The 24,187-nt window shown below is 58.8% G+C and overlaps 1 protein-coding gene and 1 long non-coding RNA gene across 4 annotated transcripts in view; one reads left to right on the top strand and one right to left on the bottom strand.

Annotated features, from left to right (window-relative positions):
• Positions 1-24,187, bottom strand: part of CCN4 (cellular communication network factor 4) — a 967,918-nt gene that overhangs the window by 935,999 nt on the left and 7,732 nt on the right. For 2 of the 3 annotated variants that reach the window (XM_059672357.1, XM_059672356.1), the window contains 4 exons: positions 18,841-19,120; positions 12,761-13,021; positions 10,231-10,424; positions 7,041-9,002 (listed from right to left, as the gene is read on the bottom strand). In XM_059672357.1, the coding sequence (XP_059528340.1) occupies positions 8,703-9,002; positions 10,231-10,424; positions 12,761-13,021; positions 18,841-19,120 (1,035 nt within the window). In that variant the 3' untranslated portion in view covers positions 7,041-8,702. Of the gene's footprint in view, positions 1-7,040; positions 9,003-10,230; positions 10,425-12,760; positions 13,022-18,840; positions 19,121-24,187 lie in introns of those variants that run through there. The other variant, XR_009449612.1, reaches the window with a different exon arrangement.
• On the top strand, positions 580-8,160 carry LOC132219777 (uncharacterized). The gene is made up of 2 exons (XR_009449613.1): positions 580-3,035; positions 6,186-8,160. It is a non-coding gene; the product is annotated as an uncharacterized LOC132219777 (long non-coding RNA).

Below are 24,187 nucleotides of genomic sequence, written 5' to 3'. Positions count from 1 at the left end.
ACTGTCGACAATTGCTGGGAAGCAGAATCTCATTGCATTGAGAGAATGTTCTGGAGAAGGGTGGTTTTGCACCAGGTTTTATCCATTGCAATCAAAGGAGGAGACCTTAGTGGGTTAGATGAACTCCATTGGTGCTAGAATAGGGAGGCGGGAGAAAGCAAAGCAGGGAACCTCTGGGATTGGATAAAAAGTAAAATGATGGACACATGCCTCCTTTACTCAGGTGGGTGCAGGACAGTTAACAGTCAACAAAGAACAGGATAACAGCCAGGGAGTTTGTGGTCCCCGCCCTAGTGCCTTGGCTGTGCCCTGAGGGGTCCCGGAAAAGGGAAGTTACAAGTTACCCCGACATTCCACAGGTATGTTACGTTAGATGCAGAAAGACCATAGACACATAGTTGGTCTTTGTCAGGGAAGATACTGGCCTAGGACATGACTACCCACTATAAACTGCTTTTTAATTTCAAAAGTTTTAACGGCAGACCGTCCTTTAGGTCTCTGAGTTCGCAAGGCCGCCACGCAGGCCCTCCCCGAGTTGTCAGGTTCGCATGCGGCCCGTTTTCGTCCACGCCCCACACTGTTTCCCTTACTATTATTTTTAATTTTATTTTTATGTTTGAATTGATGAGAGAGAGAGAAGCATTGATTTGTTGTGCCACTGACTCATGCATTTCTTGGCTGCTGCGTGTATGTGCCCTGACCAGGGGTGGAACCCACAATGTTGGTGCATCAGGCCGATGCTCTAGTGGTCGGCAAACCGCGGCTCTGCAAACCGCAGCTCGTGAGCCACATGCGGCTCTTTGGCCCTTTCAGTGTGGCTCTTCCACAAAATACTGACTTCTGTGCATGGGCCACGGAGTTTCAATTGCACTGTTACATGCGTGCCCGCATGTGATATTTTGTGGAAGAGCCACACTGAAGGGGCCAAAGAGCCGCATGTGGCTCGCGAGCCGCGGTTTGCCGACCACGGCTCTAACCAACCAAGCTACTCGGCCAGAGTCCCCTTGTTCTTATTAATGTCTTAGGTTATTGTGGCACGTCGATCACGACTAAGAAACTGACACTGATACATTATTATTAGCTAAGCTCCACGCTTTATTGGGATTGCACGAATTTTGCCCCACTGTCCCTTCCTGCCCCAAGACCCGCCCAGGACACCCAGGGCCTGTAGTCACGTCGCCCTAGCGCCTGGCCTGTGACAGCTTCTCACTCGCTGTGGTGACCTGGAGAGTGTGAGAAGCCTGGCCAGGCTTTGGGTAGGGCGGCCCTCCATGGAGGTGTGCACCATGCTTTCCTCTGGTTCCATTAGGGTTTGCGTCCTCGGAATGAAGGCCCCGGAGGCCCTTCTCATGATGGGTCAGCAGCGTTTCTCGCCGATGAGCTTAACCTTGGTCACCTGGCACAGGTAGCCTTTGCTGGGTTTTTCCGCTGTCCTTACCTTTTCCACTCCCCTTTCCAAGCAAGGCACCAAACGCAGCCCACACTCAAGACGCCCTCCCTTTTATTTCATTTTTTTAAATGTGTTTTTATTGATTTTTAGAAAGAGAGGAAAGGAGGGGGAGAGAGAGAAGCATCATGAGAGAGAAACATCATCAATCAGCTGCCTCCTACATGCCCCAGCTGGGAGGGTCAAGCCCGCAATCCAGGCATGAGCCCTGATGGGGAATCGAACCGGCAACTTCCTGGTGTTCAACCACTGAGCCACACCCGCCGGGCAAGTCACGCCCACCCCCACCCCCCTAAACAGTGCCATGCTGTTACTCATTCTGGTTTTTCTTCACGTGCCCTGAGGAGTGTCTGAGTGGGTCATCAGCGGTAAACAAAGCCGGCAGCGTGGTGCGGAGTGGACGGGCTGCAGTCCGGCCCCTGGCTCAGGAAATGGGTCTGGGAGTTGCGGGAGTTGCTGACTCAGTGCGGAGGGTGAGACAGCATCCCAGCCGGGGGGCCTGCGTGCACGCCAGCACGGAGGGTGGGAGGCGTGTGCCTGCATGAGAAAGCCGTGGTCCAGACCCAGGCGGTGACTGTGTGTGTTGTATGTGGCCAGAAGCCAGGCAGGGAGAGGGTTAGACGCCTAAAATAAAATCCCTAGGTTTACAAAAGCAACCACGTACAGTGAAGGAGAACTGCCCAAGTGTGGCAGTCGGGGGACATAGCAACACGTACTTCTTTTTGTTTTTCTTTTAAATATTTTTATTTCAGAGAGGAGGGGAGAGGGAGAGAGAGAGAATCGTCAATGAGAGAGCATCGCTGATGGGCTGCCTCCTGCACGCCCCCTACTGGGGATGGAGCACACAACCTGGGCGTGTGCCCTGACTGGAAATTGAACCTTGATGTCCTGGTTCATAGGTCGATGCTCCACCACTGAGCCACACCGGCTGGGCTCAACACATACTTCTTTACGAACAAGTTAGATAGTAACCAGGAGGCGGGCTCCGTGGAACTGCCAAGCGGTGATGCGCACAATACCTGGGGTTCCCACCGCAACTGTGCTAGGAAAACAGATGTGACCTCAGCGGGTGAGGTCAGGGTTCATGTCTGTGTGGAGACAGAGCAAAATGCTCAGTGGCAACTAGAGGTCAGTGAGAACCAGGATGCCTGTTCTCCCGTCCAGCCCGTGGCCCCTGAGTTCCCTCCGTGGATTCCTGGTGGGAGGCTCCCAGGTGAGGAAGCCGGGCTCCAGGCCCAGGTGGGCACGCGCAGGCTCCTGCGGATCAGCACTCACAGTAAGGGCCTCTCCGGTGCCCCCTCCTGAGCGGAGCAGAGGAAAGGCAGGTGACGGCAACACCAGCAAGTGCTGGGCACCCACCAGCTTTGGGGTGGAGCCGGCACAGACACCCTGGACCTGCCTCCACCAGCTCCCCCGGCTCAGGCCTCCACGGAGGGAGGGAGCGACCGCCGGACTGGGCAGGTGTTTGCTATTTGGAGTCGGTGGCCGGAGGCTGTTCTGCCAGCTGGGATCCGCCTTTGTTCTCCCGGCTGCTGGTTTTGGTTTCGTGCCCTCATCCGTGGGTCTCGGCAGCAGCTGGAGACCCAGTGTGCACCCAGATGGGCCACCTGCCGGGTGTGTGTGGACAGCCGCGGTCCCCATCGGCCCGCTCAGAGCAGCCTCGCAGAACAAGGCGTTCTGCTGGCTCCTAGATGCAGCCCCAATCCGTCCGTTTGCCTTGGGCTCCCCAGGCTGCATGGGACCCGTCACCTGTGTCCCACCTGGAACACAAGGGCAGAAGGGGAAGCCTGACCCTATGGGGTTGCAGATGGGATGGGCGGGGTCCTCCCAAGCAGATCAGACTCCTTCTTCCTAAAGCCAGATTAGTCTGCATCTCAAGCACAAAGTGGAGGCCCTACCCCGAGGACTACATGGCCTTCGGTCCTTGGACCCAGAACTCATCAGGTTTTTGTGTGCCTTCAGGGGAAAGAATCTCATTGGCCCAGCTGGGCTCAGGTGTCCACTCACTGTCCAATCAACTATGACTGGGTTCACTCTAGTCCCGCCCCCTCTCCCGCATACAGGCAACAGGGGCTCCCAGGAATGGGTGCCGTTGCGGCAGGTGAATTGCTATGTCCGTTGTGGAATTGCATCCCGTGGCAGCAAACTCTGCTGCAGGTCAGGCCCTCCCTCACCCCTGCTCGCAGCAGCGTTTCCTGAATGCCCCTCCCTCCCAGGGAGCGCTGACCCGGGGACAGGGGCCCCTGGCAGAGGCGGCCTCGGGAGGACACGTGGCTTTTATAACGTCCATCCCTTACCTTACCTTTCCCCATCGCCGGCATTGCTTTCGTATCTTCTGCGAGTGTCCAGCACATAGCAAGAGGTTGTTGCTCAGTGAATAAACACGTCCTTTAGTAAGAGAAATACTTAGCATATGTTTTAGTTTCCTCCCCCTCTAATCTCTCGCTGTGAGACTGAGTTATCCTGGCTTCATCGAGTAAAATAGATCCAAGGCTCAGGAGATTAAACGGCTCGCCCAGCCCTTTCTAAAGCAGATGACACCCTCCTGCCTTTGAAACGGCTCCGCGAGCACGTGACTGACGCGAGCTCCTATTGATGCCCTGGGATGAGAGCACCTGTGGGGACCTGGGCTTTGATTGCCTGCAGGGGCTCCTGTCCCTCCGCTACACAGTCCCGTCCTGGTGGTGGCTTCCCTTTACCGGGTTTCTGTCCGGTTCTCAGTCCCTGTGTCTCCTCAGCTGGCGAGCTGAGGTTTTCTCCCCGCCATGGATCAGGCTGCCTCTGTTCCAGCAGCGTCCTCTCCCCTTTTATGGGATGGACGAAGAAATCCGCTCTGTTAATGCTGCGGGAAAGACCGGAGTGGTCAGGTTCAGCCTGGAGGTCTGGAAATTTTTTCACGGGATATGATTGATGTCCAGGGGCTTGGTGCCCAGTCTCCCATCTGTGCTGGGCTCAGAGGGGGCAGCCATGGTCCCTGACCTCACAGTCCCAGGTCCCGGTGGGGATATAGAAAAATGCTGAATAAATGAGCAAGTGACTGAGTGAATGAAGGAAGGAAGGAAGGAATGCTAACATTTCCAGTTTACATTTAAGGGAGGTGTCTGGACACTGCAGCGCTGGTCTCTCCTGACGGCCGCAATCCCCGTCTCCAAGTGCATCTCCCAACTTCCCGCTGTTTCCGTGGTGTCTGCAAAAGGCCTGGGCCCCGAGTTCTGCCACCTGCCTGTGGGTGACCGTCCCTGAGGCTCCGTCCTTGTCTCGCGATCACCGACTGCACAAGGAAACCCACCAACTCCAGGAAGTCGCTGTGCTGGTGGTTTATTGCTTTAAGGAGGAAAGCCATAAGCGGGGAATTTGAACAATGAAAACGTGAAGTCCTCTACGTTGAACAAATACGCTTACGCAACACAGATCACCAGCAAAAGGAGGGATGCTGTGAGCCATGACAGACGCCCACAGGCCGCGTCTCTGCTGGGAGGTGCCCAGGCATTCTTCTGTGTGTTTTCTTAGTCACTTACGAACCTGGCAGGAGGAGCACTTAAATATTAAGTCACAGCTTGAAAATCGATATACACATTTATACACAGGCCACGCGCATGTGCAGACACACGCCATCGATCCGTGCGACCATTCGCGAGTCCCAGCTGGGCCCGGTATCCCGGCAGGTAGTTTAGATCAAGGAAAGTCCTTCAGAAGCAACGACCTCACGCAATGTGATCGCCACAGGCCACGTCACTTCCCACAATCCCTCTGTGGACAGGACACGATGCTAAGGCGATTGCAGACGATGATGTCATCGGAGCCGGCTTCCTGTGATGGCCCCCCGAGTCCCTGTCCGAGTTAGAGCTGCAGCTACTGCGAGGACAGTCTCTCTTGTCCTGGGCTTGGTGTCGGGAGAGGCGGCTCAGGCACCGATCAACCTTGGTTCGCCATCCGGGTCTGCAGGTCAGCAGCTGGTGAGGCGCTGAGCAGATGACTGAGCCTCTGTGAACCTTGGCTGTCTCATCTCTAACGTGGGGAGATGACAACAGGCCTCATCGTAAATGAGAGATGGCAGGAAAGCACCCGTGCAGGCCTGGCACAGAGGAAGTGTCCATCGGTGCTTGCGATGGGGTTTAGCCAGAATGAGTGGTTTGGTAAAGCGGCTCCCGCTCCCCCGCCCACACCCGAGCACCCCAGCGAAGCCCACCCAGGCGGGAACCTGAATTCCTCCACCAAAGGGTCTCTGGTCTTGGGCGTCTCTTTCCGGTTCCCGAGGACATGGAGCTACAGGGACAGGCGAGGAGACCTCTCTGAGGAACCCTGTCTCCCCTCCCGCGGTGACAAACGTGATGTCCTTCACATTGGGGTCACTCACGCTCCTCCAGCAGGTCGCCCCGAGAGCAAGGCAGAGTGGAATAAGCTGAGATTTGGGCTTCCCCTTTGGGGCTGATTTCTGAGCCCCTCTGAGTCTCAGCTGTTCTACTTATAAAATGGGGAAGAGAGACTCACTCAAAATTGCTGTGATCGTGAGTAAGATCATGAAAACTTAGTGCTCGGCACCCAGTAATCTCAATACAGGGACATTTTGTCATTATGATTGTCATTCTTTGCTTTTATTGGCGTGCGGCATGCCCCTGCGGGCTAATGCTGACTGCTTCCTTACTGGGCCCAGGTCTCTGTCCCCACACGGAGCTGAGACGTTCCAACGGGGGCCGTTTCTCAAAACAACTGCTACCTGGGCACTCAGGGCCCCCAGCCCTTCCCACCCACTCCCGGGGTAACCCCGATTCCTCCCACCAGGCTTCCTGTGACCCCGGGAGCTACGATTCGTTTCCCAAACTGGAGCGCCTCTTCAGTGAGAACCCAGCTCTTGGGTCTCGGCTGAATTGGATTCCCCGTCACGGAGTCTGATTTGTAGAGGGCTGGTGTGGTAAAGCAGCTCGGTGAGTTCCCCCTGAGAAAACCCGGCACGGCCCACACAGACTAGAAGAGATTACTCAGGGGGTCAGTTCTCCTCACACGGAGTTTCCCCCCCAATAACCCATTTTCCAGGTCTCTGTTCCTATGGCCCTTAAAGGAAGAGTCAGCGGATAGAAACGAGGCCGTCACACACGTGTGGAAGCGGAGAGCTTCTGAGTGAAGGTAGGATCACACGCCGCTGCTTTTGTTCACCAGCTGTGTGCGCACCACGGGGCGCCTGGCACGGCCCAGGCCCTCGGGAGGTCGCAGTGCGGAGGACACAGTCTGGCCCTCGTGTCCCGGTGGGGAACCCCTCTGCAGGCCATGCACATCCCCTTCGCTGCACATCGCAGCGTGCAGTGCTGGGCGAACCACACCGCCTGTGAGCGCAGGGCCTGGTTCGGGGCGGCAGGAGGGACGGTCCGCTGGGGAGGCTGGGATTCTGCCTACCTCACACGCTTCTGGGCACTCGGCACCTCAGTGACCTGAATGCCAGGTTCCCCTCTTGGAAAAGGCCCTAGAGCAGCGCTTCTCAACCTGTGGGTCGCGACCCCTTTGGCGGTCAAACGACCCTTTCACAGGGGTCGCCTAAGACCATCCTGCATATCAGATACTTACATGACGATTCATAACAGTAACAACATGACAGTGATGAAGGAGCAACGAAAATAATTTTATGGTTGGGTCACAACATGAGGCACTGTATTTAAAGGGCCAGAAGGTTGAGAACCACTGCCCTAGAGAGACAGTGAGGAAGGGCAGAAAATAAAAACGAGAGCGAGGAGTCGCCGACTTCGACGTGTTCTCCTGCCCTGATGTGCTTGGGAGCTCTGAGAGGAGGAAAGACATCGGGGTGATCAGGCCAGTCAGCGGGGGTTGCAATCCCGACCCCCTCGGACCAGCTGGGCGGCGGTGGCCCCGTTTCCTCGCGGCTCTTAGCTTCCATTTCACATTTGTAAGAGCAGGAATCGTAATGGGCACCTTTCAACACGACCCTGACGTGTCCGTGAGCTAGTGCAAGGGAGGCACCGAGAACATGGCGTGTGGCAGGTACAGAGCGAAAGAAGGTAACAGTAAAGAGTTCTAGTTCACTAACAAAATGAATACTGGCCTCCTTGCCATGGGGACAGCCTTGTCGTGCTATCTGCTGCAACCCCATTGGCTCTTGATCCCTGTTTCTAACCAACTGGTAAACCTCAGTCTTGTGGGTCAGAACGGGGTCGTGTGGGTCGGCGGACCCGAAGTCTGTGACATGGGTCACTGAGGCAGAAAGAGACGGTGTGTCCTGGGCCCGGTGGCCCTTGCCACCCAGGCTGATGCAGGCTGGACCCACCCCCTGGCCTGACCCACCCCCGGCCTGGACCTCGGCCACTGTAGGAGGGTCTGGCCTGGACATTAGTTGAGGTCCCTAAGTGCAGAAGAATGTCCCAGAACACCACTGTCAGGGTGAGCGAGGCCATCCAGGGGCTCCCCCACCTCCCCTGAGCCCCCAGGCCGGTGGGGGTCTGGCTTTGGGGAAGAGCCTGGCCCATCCCCCGTGGACGTCCTGGTGGTCAGCAGCAGATGCGTGCTGCGTCCGTCACTCCTTCGGAAAATGGGCTGACCTGGCTCTGCCCTTGGAGTCCTGACTGGGGACTTTCCTCAGGAACAAGAATGAAATTGACCAAATGGCATTTCTAAGGAAATGACCCCAACGTGTACCCCTCACAGCGCAGGAGTGAGGAGGAACTTAGCCTCAGCAAGGCCCGGATTCATGGACACAGTTCTCCGTGGATCCAAGCCCAGGAACCATGGGCCTCCCGTGGCAGATGTCTGGTGACTTCGGGGTATGTAAATCTTTGGGATCAGAGATACTTTGGGGTGCTGTGGTCAGAACTGTCTATTACAGGGCCCCTCGGCAAAGCCTGAGCAGTAGACTGATCCGTTGTCCTCAATCCCATCGCTGCTGTTGCGTGGACCCAAGGAGTCTCCTGTTTGGCATCTCAAGGGGGGGACTAGCGAGATCGGATGTCCAGCTGAGTCGCTCCATGGGACTCAGGACACACAGTGACTCACACAGGCCCAGACCAGGCGGAGAAGGCACTTTCTGTGGAGGGCACGCAGGACGCTGCCAAGGACGGGACCCACAGCCGGGGCCGGAGCAGCAGCCTAGTGAACCATAGGGTGGTCGGAGACAGGGAAGGGGCCAAGGGTCTGGGTCAGGGTCACCGGCAATGAATGGGAAGTGGACTAGGGAGGGCCCAGCCGTGGGCCGCCGAGGGCTGGCTGCTTGGCACGCGTTGGGCCGGGCCCGAGCCCTGCGTGTGGTGCCCGCCTAATTGGCGACTTCGGAGAAGTCGGGGTAGAGGTCCAGGTCAGCAAAGATGTCGTTGGGGTTTCTGCAGCTGAGGTTGCAGAAGCAGGCGTTGATCCACAGGACCCGGCGGGAGAAGCTGGGCCCGTCGGGGCACTGGAAGGAGACGTCGATGGTCTTGGACTTGTAGGGGATGCAGCACCTGTTGTCCGTGCAGACCCCGCAGTACTTGGGCCTGTAGGCGCGTGTGCTGACGCAGCCGGCGAGGGTGAGGTTCACGGGCGCCTCCGGCTGGTACACAGCCAGACACTTCTTCCCTTCCTGCGGGAAATGGGTGTCGGTTGGGATGCTCAGGGGACGAACCACCACCTCTGCCCTCCCAGCCTCACGGCCCCTTTTCTCTCACCCCCTCTCACCCCCTTTCTTTTAGATCCGCAGCACCTTCAAGCTGAGGAGGCCCTCCCCCAATCCAGCAAGACCCCCCGCCCCCCCTCCCACCCCGGTGCGACGCAGGAGTCAACTGAGGCCCAGAGGCCGCAAGTCTTTGCTCAGGTCATGCCTCGCAGTCTGCAGTTTCCCTTCTTCCCTCCATTTCTGCCTGCCCCCCCCTCCCGCCCACAGGACACCCCTGCAGCTCCCCCGTCAACCAAGTGCCCAGCTAGCTAGTGACCGGGTACACGCTTTACCCTCCCTCCCCCTCCTCTGCTCCCCACAGCCTCTCACACCCACTTACTCAACTGAGTGGTGTTATTTAAAACTAGCTCGCCCAGCTGGTGTGGTTGAGCGTCGACCTATGAACCAGGAGGTCACGGTTCAATTCCCGGTCAGGGCACATGCCCGGGTTGCGGGCTCCATCCCCAGTGTGGGGCGTGCAGGAGGCAGCCTATGCCCGATTCTCTCTCATCATGGATGCTTCTCTCTCTCTCTCCTTCTCCCTTCCTCTCTGAAATCAATAAAAATATATTTAAAAAATATTTGCTCTGTCTCTCCCTCGGGCCACTCAAGAGCAGGATTCTTTCTGGGCACCCGTGGTCTAATTCCGTGCTGGCACATGGCAGGCGCTGGACGGGAGGTCTAGGCCCCCATATGTTACGGACGTGGGGCCTGGGGCACAGTGATGGGGGACATGGGCCACCGTCACGTGCAGTCAGCAGCAGGCGGGCATTTGATGCCAGTGTCCCGGGCCCCGTCTAGTGCTCCTGTCACCCACGTGGCTGGCGTGAGGTGCACACGGGTGGCGTGAGCACAGGGGCAGAGGAGAATGGCGGTCACGAGGGTCCCCCAGAATCACCAGGGGACCAATTCTGAGGGTCCCTGGGTTCTCTCCGGAGAGACCCTGATGCTAATAACATAGTCACCACGATCACTCCGTTCAGTGAAATTCACAAGACGCCCACCCGGTGACACACGTTGCCCCGATAACGGTTAGGAGGTGGGCTTACCTCCATTTTACAGCGGCCCCTGGAGAAAGCTGGGGGGCCAGGCTCAGAGCCCGGCTCCCCTGTGGAGCCCGAGACGCCCGCCCCGCCCGCCCGGGGAGGGGACCCACCTTGATGAGCGGACGGATGTCCACGTCGCAGGGCCGCAGGGCGCAGAGGCGGCTCTCCTGCTCGGGCCAGCAGCGGGCGTTGGCGTTGGAGACCCGCGTGGAGATGCCCAGGCCGCAGCTGGTGGAACAGGGGCTCCAGGGGCTGGTGTGGGCTATGCAGTTCCCGTGCCAGGGCTCGGCCTCGCCCGTGACCGCTGCGGACAGACACCAGACCCCCTGTGAGTCTCCAGCCTCCGTCACCCCCAACCCCCACCACCGCCACCCGAGGTCCCTGAAACTCGGCCAGGACGGAGGTGGCCAGTCGGCTTCTAACAGCCATGGGTCCCCAGGGACAGCAGGCCTGGCTCCGAGTCCCCCCTCTTCTCTTCTCTGGAGGGAGGCCATCTTCGGGGACAGGGGGACCTGCGTTTAAATCCCGCTCGGCCGCCTACCACTGTGTGACCTTGGACATCTCGGCCCGGCCCCGCCTCCTCACTGAGACAGCACCAGCGGCCTCGCGGGCTGGGCGGCCATGAGGGTAACCTAGACACTGGCTGAGCACATGTCCGGCGTCTGCTTGGGGCTGGGATAAATCCACGGGACCCTGTTCCTGCCTCAGAGGTCACGTTTATCTGGGGGAAGGTCAAAGGCCAGTGGCTACCCCGCGGACCCAGCATTTCCTCTGGGTGAGGCTGAGGGCACGGTGCTCAAGGGGACACACAGGCTTCAGAGGGAGCGGGTGGGTGCAGCTCTGAGCAGGCCCACCTGGCGGGGGGCGGTGATGGTAGCGTCCCCTCCTGGGCTGTGGGGGGAAAGGTGGGCTCGCCCCGGGCTCCCCTGGCCTCAGTGAGCCCTCAGACGATGTGCGCTCACACGGTTTCCTAACCAGGGGCCAACAAACACCAGCTCTGGGGTGGGTCATTAATGTTTCTCCCCTGGCATCTAGAATGCTCTCTGGCGGCCTGAGAAATGGAGAATGCCGTGAGCTAGGGATGGAGGCGGGGGCACGGAGGATGGGCCGAGGTACCCAGGCAGACCCCAGGAGGAAGCCAGTCTCACCCTGCGGAGCAGGAGAGAAAGGAGCAGGCAGAGGGGAGGGGGGAAGACAGATGGAGACAGAGTGGGGGGCGGGGGAGAGAGAAAGGGGCTGGGAGAGGAAGGTGATAAAAATGGGGGAGGGAGAGACAAAAATAGGAAAGAAAAGCCATCTAATAGGATCAGAAAGGGGGACGGTGAGGCCTCATACCCAGCCCCTCAAGGCTAGAGGTGTGCAGGGAACATTGATGCATGAATGAGGGATGGATGGGGGATGGATGGGGAGAGGAGGGGAGGGGAGAGGAAAAGAGGAGGACAGAGGAGGGGAGGGTCTGGGTGAGCTGGGCTGTGAGGTGGAGGGAGGGGCGGAGGGGAGGGATTTGCCTGAGAGGATAAAGGGCTTTGGTTTCTGGGTCACCTGCTAGGCAGGCAGGGGCTCTGCTGGAGTTTGGTCAGAATGGGGTCACTGGGCCACACACAGCAGGCAGACAGCCGCCCTCCCCTACCTGCGCCCCCCCCCCCCCCCCCCGTGGTGGGACTGCTGCCCTGAGCTTGCCAGGGACACAGCGCTCCTGTCACATCCTCCCCACAGGGACTGCTTCTTCCTGGGGCACCCCAGCCCCACCCACAGAGGCTGTGCAATTCTGAACCCCAGCAGGGGGTGGGGTGGGGGGGCCTACTGGGGTGGTGGCCCCTCTGCACTACTGCTCTTCTGCTTCCTGTTCTCTTCTGCAAACCCTCCTGTGCCCGCCTGCCTCTGGGATCTGCTGCCCTCAGCTTCCCTCTCTCCCCCTCGCCACACACACACGGCGGTGGCTCAGGGGACCCCGTGTCCGCCAGGTCTGCTGGCCTTTGGCGCTGTTACCACTTGAGTGGCAGGTGCCGTGGGCATCTGGTGGGTAGGGGTCGGGGTGCTGCTTAGCATCGCACAGTGCACAAGGCCGCAGCACGTCACAAGGAAGGATCTGGGCCAAAGGCCTCGCCCCCCCTCCCCTCTGCACCCTCACCTGGTGTGCCCTCTGCACCCTCACCTGCTCTGCCCTCTGCACCCTCACCTGGTGTGCCCTCTGCACCCTCACCTGGTGTGCCCTCTGCACCCTCACCTGCTCTGCCCTCTGCACCCTCACCTGGTGTGCCCTCTGCACCCTCACCTGGTCTGCCCTCTGCACCCTCACCTGCTCTGCCCTCTGCACCCTCACCTGCTCTGCCCTCTGCACCCTCACCTGCTCTGCCCTCTGCACCCTCACCTGGTGTGCCCTCTGCACCCTCACCTGGTCTGCCCTCTGCACCCTCACCTGCTCTGCCCTCTGCACCCTCACCTGGTCTGCAGGTGGGATCACAATGAGCCGCACCTGCCTGGCTTTGCTCTCCACAACGCCCTCCCTCATGTCAGGCTCCGAGGACCCCACGGGACAGGCAGAGCCGGGCCGTTCCCAGGTTACCCCGGGAGGCAGGTCCAGAGGAGACGGACCCCCCAGGCCCGCCCTCCCGCGCCCACCCCACGCGCAGCACCCACCTAGGTCCCCCGTGTGGCGCGGCGCCGTCTTGCGCAGCCTCCGGGCTCCGTCGTCGCACACCCACTGCTCACAGCAGCGGCCGGGCAGGCGGACCCGCCGCGGGTGGCGGCACCAGAGGCGTGGGGGGCGCACCCGCAGGCACAGGGGCGTGCAGCCCACCGCGCCGTCCACGCACGTGCAGTTGAACTTGCAGCTGGGCTGGAAGGACTCGCCGTTGCCGTAGCGCACCCCATCCAGGACGCAGCCCACGCCGACCACCTCTGCGAACACAGGGCGCCGTCAGGCCCAGGGCCCGCCAGGCCGCCTCCCACGGTGCCCCACGCCCACACCCTCGGGGGGCAGGGCGCAGAGACAGGGCCCAACCCTCGAGGGGCTGGGCAGAGGGCGGGCAGTGCTGTCACGGCTTCAGCTGCTGCTGGTTGAGTCACACCTGCTGCCAATGTCAGAGGGTAAAGCATGGTGGTGGTGGTGGGGATCCGGGCAGCCACTCCCGCTCCTGCCCCCAGCACATGGCACAGAGCCTGGTACTGACACGTATGTGTCCCCGAGCTCATGGCTGTCAGCGGGGCAGACAGGGAGAACCGATCGGGACACTTGGAAACAAAAGGTCCCACTGAGTCCACGTGTATTGACGGCTGTTCCAGGCGCTGAAGATCCAGGAGTGAACCAGATAGAGGAAACGCACACCTCACGGATCTGACATTGTAGAGGGGGTGACCAGGGAGAACCAACAGATCATAGAACGTCGGTTGCTGGGGATCGTGCCAGGGAGGATGGTGAAGCAGGAGGGGGCGTGGGAGCTGGGCAGTCCCTGAGTTACATGAGGGGGGCAGGCAGGGCCTCCCAGAGGCAGGAAGGTGTGGGGTGAGCGGTCCAGGCGCTGGGGGAGGAGCCTCCTGAGGTGGGGCAGCCTGGGGCCTGCGGGGGGTGGGGGGGGCGGCAGGAGACAGGGGAGAGCGGCTTCCCTGCAGGTGCACCGAAAGGCGCACAGCGGTTAGAGCCTAGACTCGCCTAGAACGGTGCCTGATGCACAGAGGGGCTCAGGCCACTGTTGACTCCATGAGATGAGTTCTACTTGTGGGGACACTCCTGGAGCTGAGGACGGAGGGGAGATGGTAAGGGGGTGTCAGGAGGCTGCCCCAACCATCCAGGCGACAGGGGGTGGTGCTCGGGCCAGGGAGGGACCGAGAGCCGCGAGGAGGAGGGCTCTACTTTGGAGACATTTGAAAGGAAGAGCTGCCGGGCTCTCGGAAGCCCAGCCTCTGCCCTGTGTGGGGGCCGTGGATGGAGGAGGCAGTGCCGGGTGCCCGGGAGCCCTGGCACCGTGGTTCCCCGGCACTGCACCAGGCCCCACTGGGGAGCTCTTTAAAATCTGAATGCCCAACAAATAAAAATAAAAAATACACACAAACAAAAGAAAAACATAGAGAAAAAAGAAAAAAAAGAGAGAGAAAATAAAATTCAGATTTCCATGCCATGCCCGGATGATGGGGGTGGCCTGGACTCCGTGTTTTGACACCTAAAGGGAGAGCCATGACTTGTCACTTTTCCCGGGAGAGCAACACTTAAAGGTTACGGGGCTAGCCTAACGCCGTCATCCTGGTTAGTTCTGGTGCCGGAATTCGAACTCAAGTTCTCTAGCTCCAAAGACCGTGCCTGGCGAGTCTGCTCCTCCCTCCCCGGTGCAAAGGGGAGTCTGAGCCTGGACTCCGACCGGCCCCTCCTCTGAGGGTGACTGGGGCCGGGGCTGAGTGATGGCCACTGGGAGCTTAAACCACAGTGAACAGGGGCGCTCACGCCTGAGGCTTCAGGGGCCGCACGGGCTGGTTTGAACACGCTCCGCAAGGCACGTGCCCAAGGTCACGTAGCAGGCGAGCCGGAGCCAGGACAAAGCCCCCGTCTGCCTTGGCCTCCGATCCCGGCAGCAGCCGCCCCCGGCCTGAGCGGCCACATCACAGGCCCAGTGTTTGCGAAACAGAAACAGCCGGGAGCACCCGGGGCCTCCCTGCTCGCAGCCGGGTTTAGCTTGGCGCCCGGGGCATTTCAAACATCTTCCCTGAAACGCGTTGCCAACGTGTACAAATTATACCCACATCCGGGCTTTTGGATTTTCTTGAAAATGGAGCAGAGCGGCCAAGACCGGGCTCACTTTTCTGCCGGCCACGGTGGGGTGGCTGGTGCCCAGGACCCGCCACCTCTGCCTGCCCTGGCCACCCTGCTGCCCCGCCACCCTCCCTGCGGCTTCTCCGTCCCAGGTGGCACGTGTTTACGGTATTTTTACCTCCCGCCTCATCCTGAACTAGTTGTGGGCACGTCTCCAGGGCAGAGTCAGCCTCTGGGGATGCGCGTGGGTCGAGCTGACCACCTGACGGATTTTCCTGTTTAGGGACCTGCTCCTTCTCTCTCCCCTCAGGGCCCCGGGCCAGCTTCTCTCTCACGGTCAGACCGGGGCTCTGCCTCCCTGGATGAGGCCTCATGGGCTCTGGTGCCAGGGCACCGCTTCCGGAGGATGGTCGGAAGAACACTAGTGAGCTGTGTGAGTGTGTGTGTGTGTGTGTGTGCGCGTGCCCACGTGTATGCATGAGGTGTGTGTATCGGTGAGTGCATGTGTATGTGTGTGAGCGTGCGTGTGTGCATATATGTACTCATGAGCTGTGAGTGTGTGTGCGTATGCATAAGATGTGAGTGTGTGTGCATGTGTGCACATATGTATGCATGAGATATGTGTATCTGTGAGTGTGTGTGCACATATGTATGCACGAGATGTGTGAATCTGTGTGAGTGTGTGTGTATGTGAATGTGTGTGAGTGTGTGAGTGTGCACATATGTATGCATGAGATGTGTGAATCTGTGTGTGTGCGCACATGTATGCATGAGGTGTGTGTATCGGTGAGTGCATGTGTATGTGAATGTGTGTGTGCACATATGTATGCGGAGATGTGACTGTGTGAGTGTACATATGTATGCATGAGATGTGAGTGTGTGTACACATGTATGCATGAACTGTGTGTATCTTGAGTGTGTATGTTCATGCGCACATATGTATGCATGAGATGTGTGTGAGTGTGAGTGTGTGTGTGTTGAGGTGGGTAAAAATCTGCCAGACAAAAGAGTTCATTGTGCAAACAAGTTTGAAAAGCAAAGGCTTCTACTGACAGCTCCCCTTTGGGGTGTGCCCAGGGCATGGGCGTTTACAGCTCTGAGCAGGTCTCTAACACTTGTAGAACTTGATTTCTTCCACCGTCTGCAAACCTCCATGACCAGGGAGCCTTGGGGAGTGAGAGGCCTGTGAAAGTCCCTGCAGAACCGCTTTCTCGCAGCCGCAAGGAGGGAGCGCAGAGGTCTGGGGCTGCGGTGAGGGCAGTGGGGCCTGAGAGACACAGGGGGGTGTGGGGGTGGGTGGGAAGGTGGCTCCCAGGCCCCTGGGGGGAGGGGCAGGCAGGAGAGGCAGTTGGGCTGCAGAGTCTCCGAGGCTGAGAGAGAATGTCTACAAGGCATGTGCCTGGCACCTGGTGAGGTGCCGTGCAGCTTGAGAGACGAGTGTGATCACGGAGAGCTGAATAACCTGCTAATGGCCTTGAAGAGCAGCCGTGGAAGCTGGGGGGGGGGGGGCGGAGGAATGATGTATGTGAGAGCCTCCTCTGCCTGGAGGGTCCTGGTGCAGGAGGCTCAGCCCTGAGCTCAGCTGCTGCGGGGAGAGAGTGTAGGACTGACTGTATACAGTAGCCCCCTGTTATCCACGGATTTGTTTCCCACGGGGTCAGCCACCGTCTGAAAATATTCAATGGAATATTCCAGAAATAAACAATTCAATGAACAGTTCATGCGTTTTAAATTGCAGGCTGCTCTGGATAATGTGATAAAACCCCACGCCATCCTGCCCCTCCCACTCGGGACATGAGTCACCCCTTTGTCCAGCGTGCCCACGCTGTCGATGCTGCCCTCATGGGAGCACAGGGCTTGTGCCAACTCACCCTGATTTCACTTAATAATACCACAGCCACTAACTTTCATTTCGCACAGTCTAGTGCTGTGATTGTTCTATTTTATGATCACTTATTATTGTCGATCTCTGACTGTGTCTAATTGTAAATTCAACTTTCTCAGAGGTGAGTATACACAGGAAAAAACAGCACCTCTAGGGGTTGGCACTATCCGTGGTTTTATGCATCCATGAGGGGTCTTGGAACGTGTCCCCCGCAGATAAGGGGGGGCTATTGTATATCAGCAGTCTCACACCTGAGCGTGCACAAGAATCACCTGGGAAGCTTGTTAAAGGTGTGGGTCCCACCCCCACCTCCAGAAGTGTGGGTTCAGGAACAACACCTTTAACCAACACACAGGCGATTCTGTATAAGTTCTGATTGAACACACTGTTCTGTGGGGCTAACGGTGAGTCTGAATGAAAGAAGAAGGAGAGGGAATAGCATTGGTAAAGCTAAAGACACATGACTTGGTATGAAAGTGGAAGCGTGAGCCAATGATAAAAGAGCAGGAAGTGCTCATGAATGAACCACGGGGCTCCGATAGGCTTGTCTGACTTGGATTTGTGTGCACAATCCATCAATTACCCCCCTCCCCACCACCACCACCGAGGAGAAGCAGGGGGTTAGGTGAGGTGAGAGGCTGCGCTGTGTGTGTGTGTCATGGCTGCGGGGAGGGGGGTTCGGCCCTCAGGGGAGAGGAGGTTCCGGAGTTTATGAGGCTTTGTGGAACTGTTCAGGGGCCAGGCTGCTGCGTCACAGGCCTGGTTCCCCGCCTGCATCCTGCTGGGTCGTGTGTCTCTGATAAATGCTTAGATGGTTCAGGCTAAATGAGTACCAGTCCAGATAGAAGCAGGAGATCAGAGAGTCCCAGACAGCAGGTCTCCGGGAACAAAAAGGACATGATGTAGCACTGGAAGAGAAAACAGACCCCAAATACCACAGCCCTGCCCCACATGAGGATATTATAAAGACCAAGAGGAAAAACAAACAAACAAACAAAAGCAAAGGCAACTAGAAACTCCAGGAAAAACAAAAAGGCTGCACAAGAAAGGAGATTCAAACAAGGGCACATCTCCCGCTGCGTAACAACACTGACACACTGGGAATACTGTCAATGGTGGTGACTGTATAAACAGCAATATGACAACGACATTGGACGCGGTCTCAAGGAGCTGAGTCATTAGCCAGCAGCTGTCATACACGATCAGGGACAGGTGACCCCCAATTGATATTTCAAGCCGATCGAGATGTAAGAATGGACATGTGTTGTGTCGTCCTAACCACCCAAAGAAAGGGCGAACAGTTAACAGGGACCGTGGTAGCTGGGAGAGAGGAAGAAATGGTGGCAGGCCTCTGGCTTTTATTCTTGCAAGGACACTGAATTTTTAAAGTCTATATTATCTTGATTTATCGTCTCACTAAGATAGCTGGAGATCTGCGGGGTCCCAGTGTCCCGGAGGCCATGGGCATCCTGCAAGGGGTCCTGCCACTAAGACAGGGGTGGGGACTGTCCGGCCCATGGGCCGTATAAGGCCCTCGGACTCCTGTGGCCTTGCCCTGCCAAGGCATGAAGGGTGAGTTAATGAATGTTGGACCTGCTACAGCAGGCTAATGCTAAAGTGATCATATTCTGTGGCCCCCGGATGATGTTATGCTTATCCACGTGGCCCTGGGCAGAGGCAAGGGGCCCCACCCCACACGAAGTGAATGAAACCAGGCTGAGCTCTCCCTGGAGTCTGGCATGGATGTGCCCGGGTCCGAGAGCGAGCCGGATGCCAGGTCTGGAGAGGAGAGGGAGGCGGGCATCGGTCCTTCCTCAGGTAGCCCCACCTCTGGCCTCTAATGATTGGCTGGGGCGTGTGGGGCACCCCCTCCAGAACGGGCCTGGCCAGGGGCAGGCTCCAGGTGAGGGGCCCAGGCCAGAGCTGGGGGGAGGGGGCGGGGATGGCCGAAGTAGGGAAGAAGTCATTTATGTGCACACACTCCTATTGCGTACCTCGGGCTCCAGGTGAGGGCCTGGGACTGGGGCTGGAGCTGGGGGGGGGGGGGGGGCGGGGGGGGGAGGATGGCTGAAGTAGGGAGGGCTCACTTACGTGCACACACTCCTATTGCGTACCTCGGGCGGTCCCCGCTGTAGTCGCAGTAGAGGCCCCGGTGGGGGTCACAGACGGCAGCCTCGGTGCAGTTGTCCCCGAGCTGCTGGGCGCACACCTTGCAGCACTCGCAGCCGTCGGTGACGAGGCTGACCCCCAGCGGGCAGCGCGGCGGGGACGGTGGGCACTCACATGGCCACTTGCAGAACTGGGGGCGTGAGGACGAGTCCTCCAGCGGCGCTGGGGTGAAGGCCATGGCCGTGGGGGCTGCAGGGAGGGCCTGCGGGGGGAATGGCAGAGATGAGGGGGGCTGCCAGGCGAGGGGCAAAGCCCAGAGGGCGGCCATCACCTCCCATCTTTGTGGTGTTCAAAAGGCTCGCAGCAAATTACGTTCTTCTAGCATTATCCCCCCACTCGCCCGAGGATATGCTTTTAAATTGACTTTTAGAGAGAGAAGAAGAGAGAGAGAGAGAGAGAGAGAGAGAGGGAGAGGGAGAGATCAATGTGTGAGAAAAACATGGACTGGTTGCCTCCCATATGTTCCCCAACCAGGGATTGAACCTGCAATCTAGGGATGTGCCCTGACCAGGAATCGAGCCCACGACCCTTCAGTCCGCAGGCCGATGCTCTAACCAACTGGGTGAACCCAGAGGCCAGGGCCGCACTTCATTCTTTGAACAACAGATGCTGAGATATCCAGGCAGATTCCGCCTCCCTTCGCTAAGGAGGAAACCGAGGCCCAAAGAGACAGAGGGACACGCCCAGGGTGACACAGTCCACGAAGGGAGAGACGCAAAGACTCTCTCCACTCCCATTTCTCCCCGCGCTGCCTCCTCCGGCCTCCCAGCCACTCAGCGGCATTTGCACAGCGAGGCCTCAGTCTCCCTTAAGCATTAGGCATTCCAAGAGGAATCTGAAAAATCCCTGCGCCTAAGGGACCCACAGCTCAGAGGAGAGGCCGACAGGAGAGGCGATGTGTTACAACATGAGGCCAGGTGCGGGGTGCTGGGCCTCCCTGGGGAGCCCCGAAGCTCCCAGACACTCCGTGGGACTGTCTGCCTGGTGAATGAGCCACCCTGCGCGCTTGGCTGCCGGGCCCAGAGGCACGGAGAGATGGTCTACACTGAGATGCGGCTCGGTTGGGCTCATTTTCGGGGCCTGGCACATCGTAAGTACAGTAAATATTGATTCAACGGGCACAGGGCCCTTGACAGTCAAAAAGACAAGCCTGGATTTGAGGTTGGGTCCCCTCCAGGCGTGGTCTCAGGCAGGCTTGCTGGCGGGAGCAAACTGCCCTGGGGGTTGGCGATGTCGGCCCGTGGTCACCTGGGGGGCAGGTGTTCACCCGCGCCTGTTTGCTTTTCCTCAAAAGCACAGCATGACCTCAAACCTCACATCATTAAAAGCAACCACAGCCCGGCCGGGGTGGCTCAGTGGCTGAGCCTGGACCTATGAACCAGGAGGTCGCAGTTCGATTCCTGGTTGGGGCACATGCCCGGGTTGTGGGCTCCTCGATTCCCAGTGTGGGGCGAGCAGGAGGCAGCCGATCCATGATTCTCTCTCATCATGGATGTTTCCATCTCTTCCCCTCTCCCTTCCTCTCTGAAATAAAAATATTTTTTAAAAACGATGCCCAGTAGGAAGCAGCAGAGAAGACCCCCCCCATCCCCCCCTCCCCCTCCACACACAGAAACAAGAGGTTAAGGGTCCCCTGGCCCAGTGGAGGGCTGGGCTGGGCCCTCTGAGCCAGGCCCTTGCTGTTGGCGCCATCTAGTGGTGCAAAACCTCCCGGCTCGCACATGCATAGGCGCGCACACAGGACATCAGCCCTTGAAAGTCCGGGGGCGTGGCAGGTCCCCCTGCCCTTCGCCTCTGTACATGGACCATTGCCATAAAAACATGGACCCTCCTTGTTCACCCTAAAAGCAGCAGGAGAAGCGTCTTGGCCGGAGAACAAAGACAAGAGGCCCCAGCCCCTCTGCGCATTGATTCCCCAAAGTCAGCCAGATCCCAAGGCCCCGGCTCGCTGGCCCTTCCCGCACCGAGGCCAGCGGCAGCACCGCCCTCGGCGTGGAGGTGGGAGGCCCCGTTGTAGCGCGCACCTGAGCTGACCTGGAGCGGGTGGCCCGGGGCCCTTGGGGGTTGTGTCCCTGGTTACTCCAGCACCCCGCATTAGTCCTGAGGAAATGTGAGCCTCAGGTCAGAGCTGCGGCTCCGCAGGTCACCCCACGATGCCCCCCTGACCTCCGCTCCCTGACCCGCTGCTTTAGGGTCGCGCCCCCACCGGTGGTGCCTGCATGGAAGGACTCAGCCACAGCCATAGCCACAGCTTGGGCCTCTGCCGCGTCCCATCTCCACAGACAACAAGAATGAATTCCCGTGATTCCCTGTTTTTAAGCGAAAAGCAATACACCTGTTCTTGTTTAAGAACTAGGTACCTTGCCGGCCGGCGTGGCTCAGTGGTTGAGCGTCAACCTATGAACCAGGAGGTCATGGTTGGATTCCCGGTCAGGGCACAGGCCCGGGTTGCGGGCTTGATCCCCAGGGTGGGGCGTCCAGGAGGCAGCCGATCCATGACTCTCTCTCATCATTGATGTTTCTCTCTCTCTCCCTCTCCCATCCCCCACTGAAATCAATACAAATATATTTAACAAAAAGAAAAGGAAATAGGTACTTTGGCAAAACCCGTAAGCCCAGAGGCTCCCTTGGGTGGGCGGTGACACAGGAAGGTCTGGAGGAAACTCGGGGTCACCAGCAGCAACAGAGGAGGCGGCCGGGCATCTACCCCGAGGCTCCCTTCCCCAGCATCTCCAAACGGGTCTCCTCCGACGAGGGAGGCACAGTGCAGGGTCACACGACATATGCCCAGGGGTGCGGGATCGGCCCAAGCTACCGAGGGTCCCCAGAAAAGGACACAGAGCCTCTGGGAGGGCTTTTAAGGGGCGAGTTGCTCTTTCTGGCTCTTCAGTGCCCAGCACTGCGCCTGGCACGCCCTGGGCAAGCTCTCCCAGAACAGCAGGGGAGGCCCCAGCGCTTGGCTTGCCCCAGTAGGGGAAGCCGCACCCCGATTCTCCACAAGGGGGCAGCATTGAGACGGAAACTGCCCCGCCGGCCCAAAGGGGCCTGGGGGCTGTAGGAAAGGGCTGCCCTGTCTGGAAGCAGGGTGAGTTCACCCCTTTCCTGAAATGAGGGGTCCTGGGCAAAGGGGGTGACTGTGACCCACCCACCCACCCTCCCCATGCACTTCCCTGCTTCCTTCTCACTTTCCTGGTGGAACCGACTGCGGTAGCCACAGTATGAGAGGGTAGGCACCCCACCGGACACCTCTTTACTGAGCACCCCCTGGGTGAGGCCCTGGGATCTCTGCCCTGGTACCCGGCGGGGGGGTGCCCTCTCTCCCTCAGCCCACCCCTTCCCCTCCCCCTCCAGCCCTGGGCAGGCTCCCAGCCTTCCCTCACTCCTAGACTCCACGCGGGGATTCCCAGGGAGCCAGGGGGACCCGCCCTCCCTCTCCTCTGGGCCTGCCTCTCATTTTCTCCCACTTCCTCTCTACCCCCACTCACCCCCCACCCCCCACACCAAAGCCTAGCAGATCCACAGTCTCTCCCAGCCTGGACTTGCCTCCGGATTGGGGGCCTGGGGATGGGCGGGCACAGCTTTTATCATCCCCTGGAATATCCATTATTCAGGTCTTGAGAAGCCGGCTCCTTCTCCCGGCATTTCATCTCCCTTACCCTCCACCTCCTTCTCTCATGGAGAGACAGGGGAGGAGGGGGAGGAGAAGGGAGAGGAGGAGGAGGAGGGGGAAGAGAGTTGGCAGGTTAATCTAATTTAAGGGTTCTTAAGTCAAGCATGCATAACAAATCTTCAAGGCACCCCGTCATGTGCCGGTACCTGGGAGTCACCCCAGGAATTCAGGCCCAGGGCCCTGGAATTGGTTCCCCCCACAGCACTCTGATTTCTCAACACACTCCTCTCTGCTAGAGTAAAAGTCCATCTCCGACCTGCGAGCCTTCCTCCATGGTGGGGACAGAGCCAAGCGTCTATCACCACGTCTCCAGGACAGGAAGGAGCTGGGCACATAACAGGCCTGAGGGCGTCCATGGGAAACAATATGGATGGGCTCTGAAATCCTCGCAGCATCCGGGACCTGACTCAGGGTTGTAGGACACAAGTCTCACCTACAAGAATCATTATCACCACCAACACCAACAGCACCACCATCATCAATACCACCAACACCAACAGCACCATGAGCACCATCATCATCATCACCATCAATACATCATCACCATCATCACCGTCACCATCAATACCATCAGCACCATCACCATCAGATATTGTAATGAGAATTTTTTTTGGTTACTCCTCACCCGAGATATTTTTTCATTGATTTTTAGGGAGTGGAAGAGACAGACAGAAACATTGATGTGAGAGAAACACATCACTTGGTTGCCTCCTGCACGAGCCCTGACCAGGGGCTGGGCCACGGAGGAGCCTGCAACCGAGGTACGTGCCCTTGACCAGAATTGAACCTGGGACCCTGTGGTCTGCAGGCCGCTGCTCTATTCACTGAGCAGACTGGCTAGGGCCATCGTAATGAGAATTTGACATTCTCGTATTCACAGCGAGTCTCAGACATCGGTGTGCACTCCCTCTTCCAGAGGCTTCGGGCACCTGTGCCAGCCCAGGAGCCTCCTGGGGGAGCGCTGGCTCCGATTGGAAGCGCTGGTCTAGACCGTCAGGATGCTCTTGCCTCGGGGACGTGCGGTGTGCCAGTGAGCTGGTTAATGCGGAGTGCTCGGGCCTGGGACACGGGGGCTGGTTAATGCGGAGTGCTAGGGCCTGGGACACGGGGGCTGGTTAATGCGGAGTGCTAGGGCCTGGGACACGGGGGCTGGTTAACGCGGAGTGCTCGGCCCCGGGACACGGGGGCTGGTTAATGCGGAGTGCTCGGGCCTGGGACACGGGGGCTGGTTAATGCGGAGTGCTCGGGCCTGGGACACGGGGGCTGGTTAACGCGGAGTGCTCGGCTCTGGGACACGGGGGCTGGTTAATGCGGAGTGCTCGGGCCTGGGACACGGGGGCTGGTTAATGCGGAGTGCTAGGGCCTGGGACACGGGGGCTGGTTAATGCGGAGTGCTAGGGCCTGGGACACGGGGGCTGGTTAACACGGAGTGCTCGGGCCTGGGACACGGGGGCTGGTTAACACGGAGTGCTCGGCCCCGGGACACGGGGGCTGGTTAATGCGGAGTGCTAGGGCCTGGGACACGGGGGCTGGTTAACACGGAGTGCTCGGCCCCGGGACACGGGGGCTGGTTAATGCGGAGTGCTCGGCCCTGGGACA

Source organism: Myotis daubentonii, chromosome 17 (assembly GCF_963259705.1).
Source record: "Myotis daubentonii chromosome 17, mMyoDau2.1, whole genome shotgun sequence".
Classification (NCBI taxonomy): domain Eukaryota; kingdom Metazoa; phylum Chordata; class Mammalia; order Chiroptera; family Vespertilionidae; genus Myotis; species Myotis daubentonii.
Note: the sequence above shows the minus strand (reverse complement) of the source record. Positions and strands in the feature narration are given on the sequence as shown.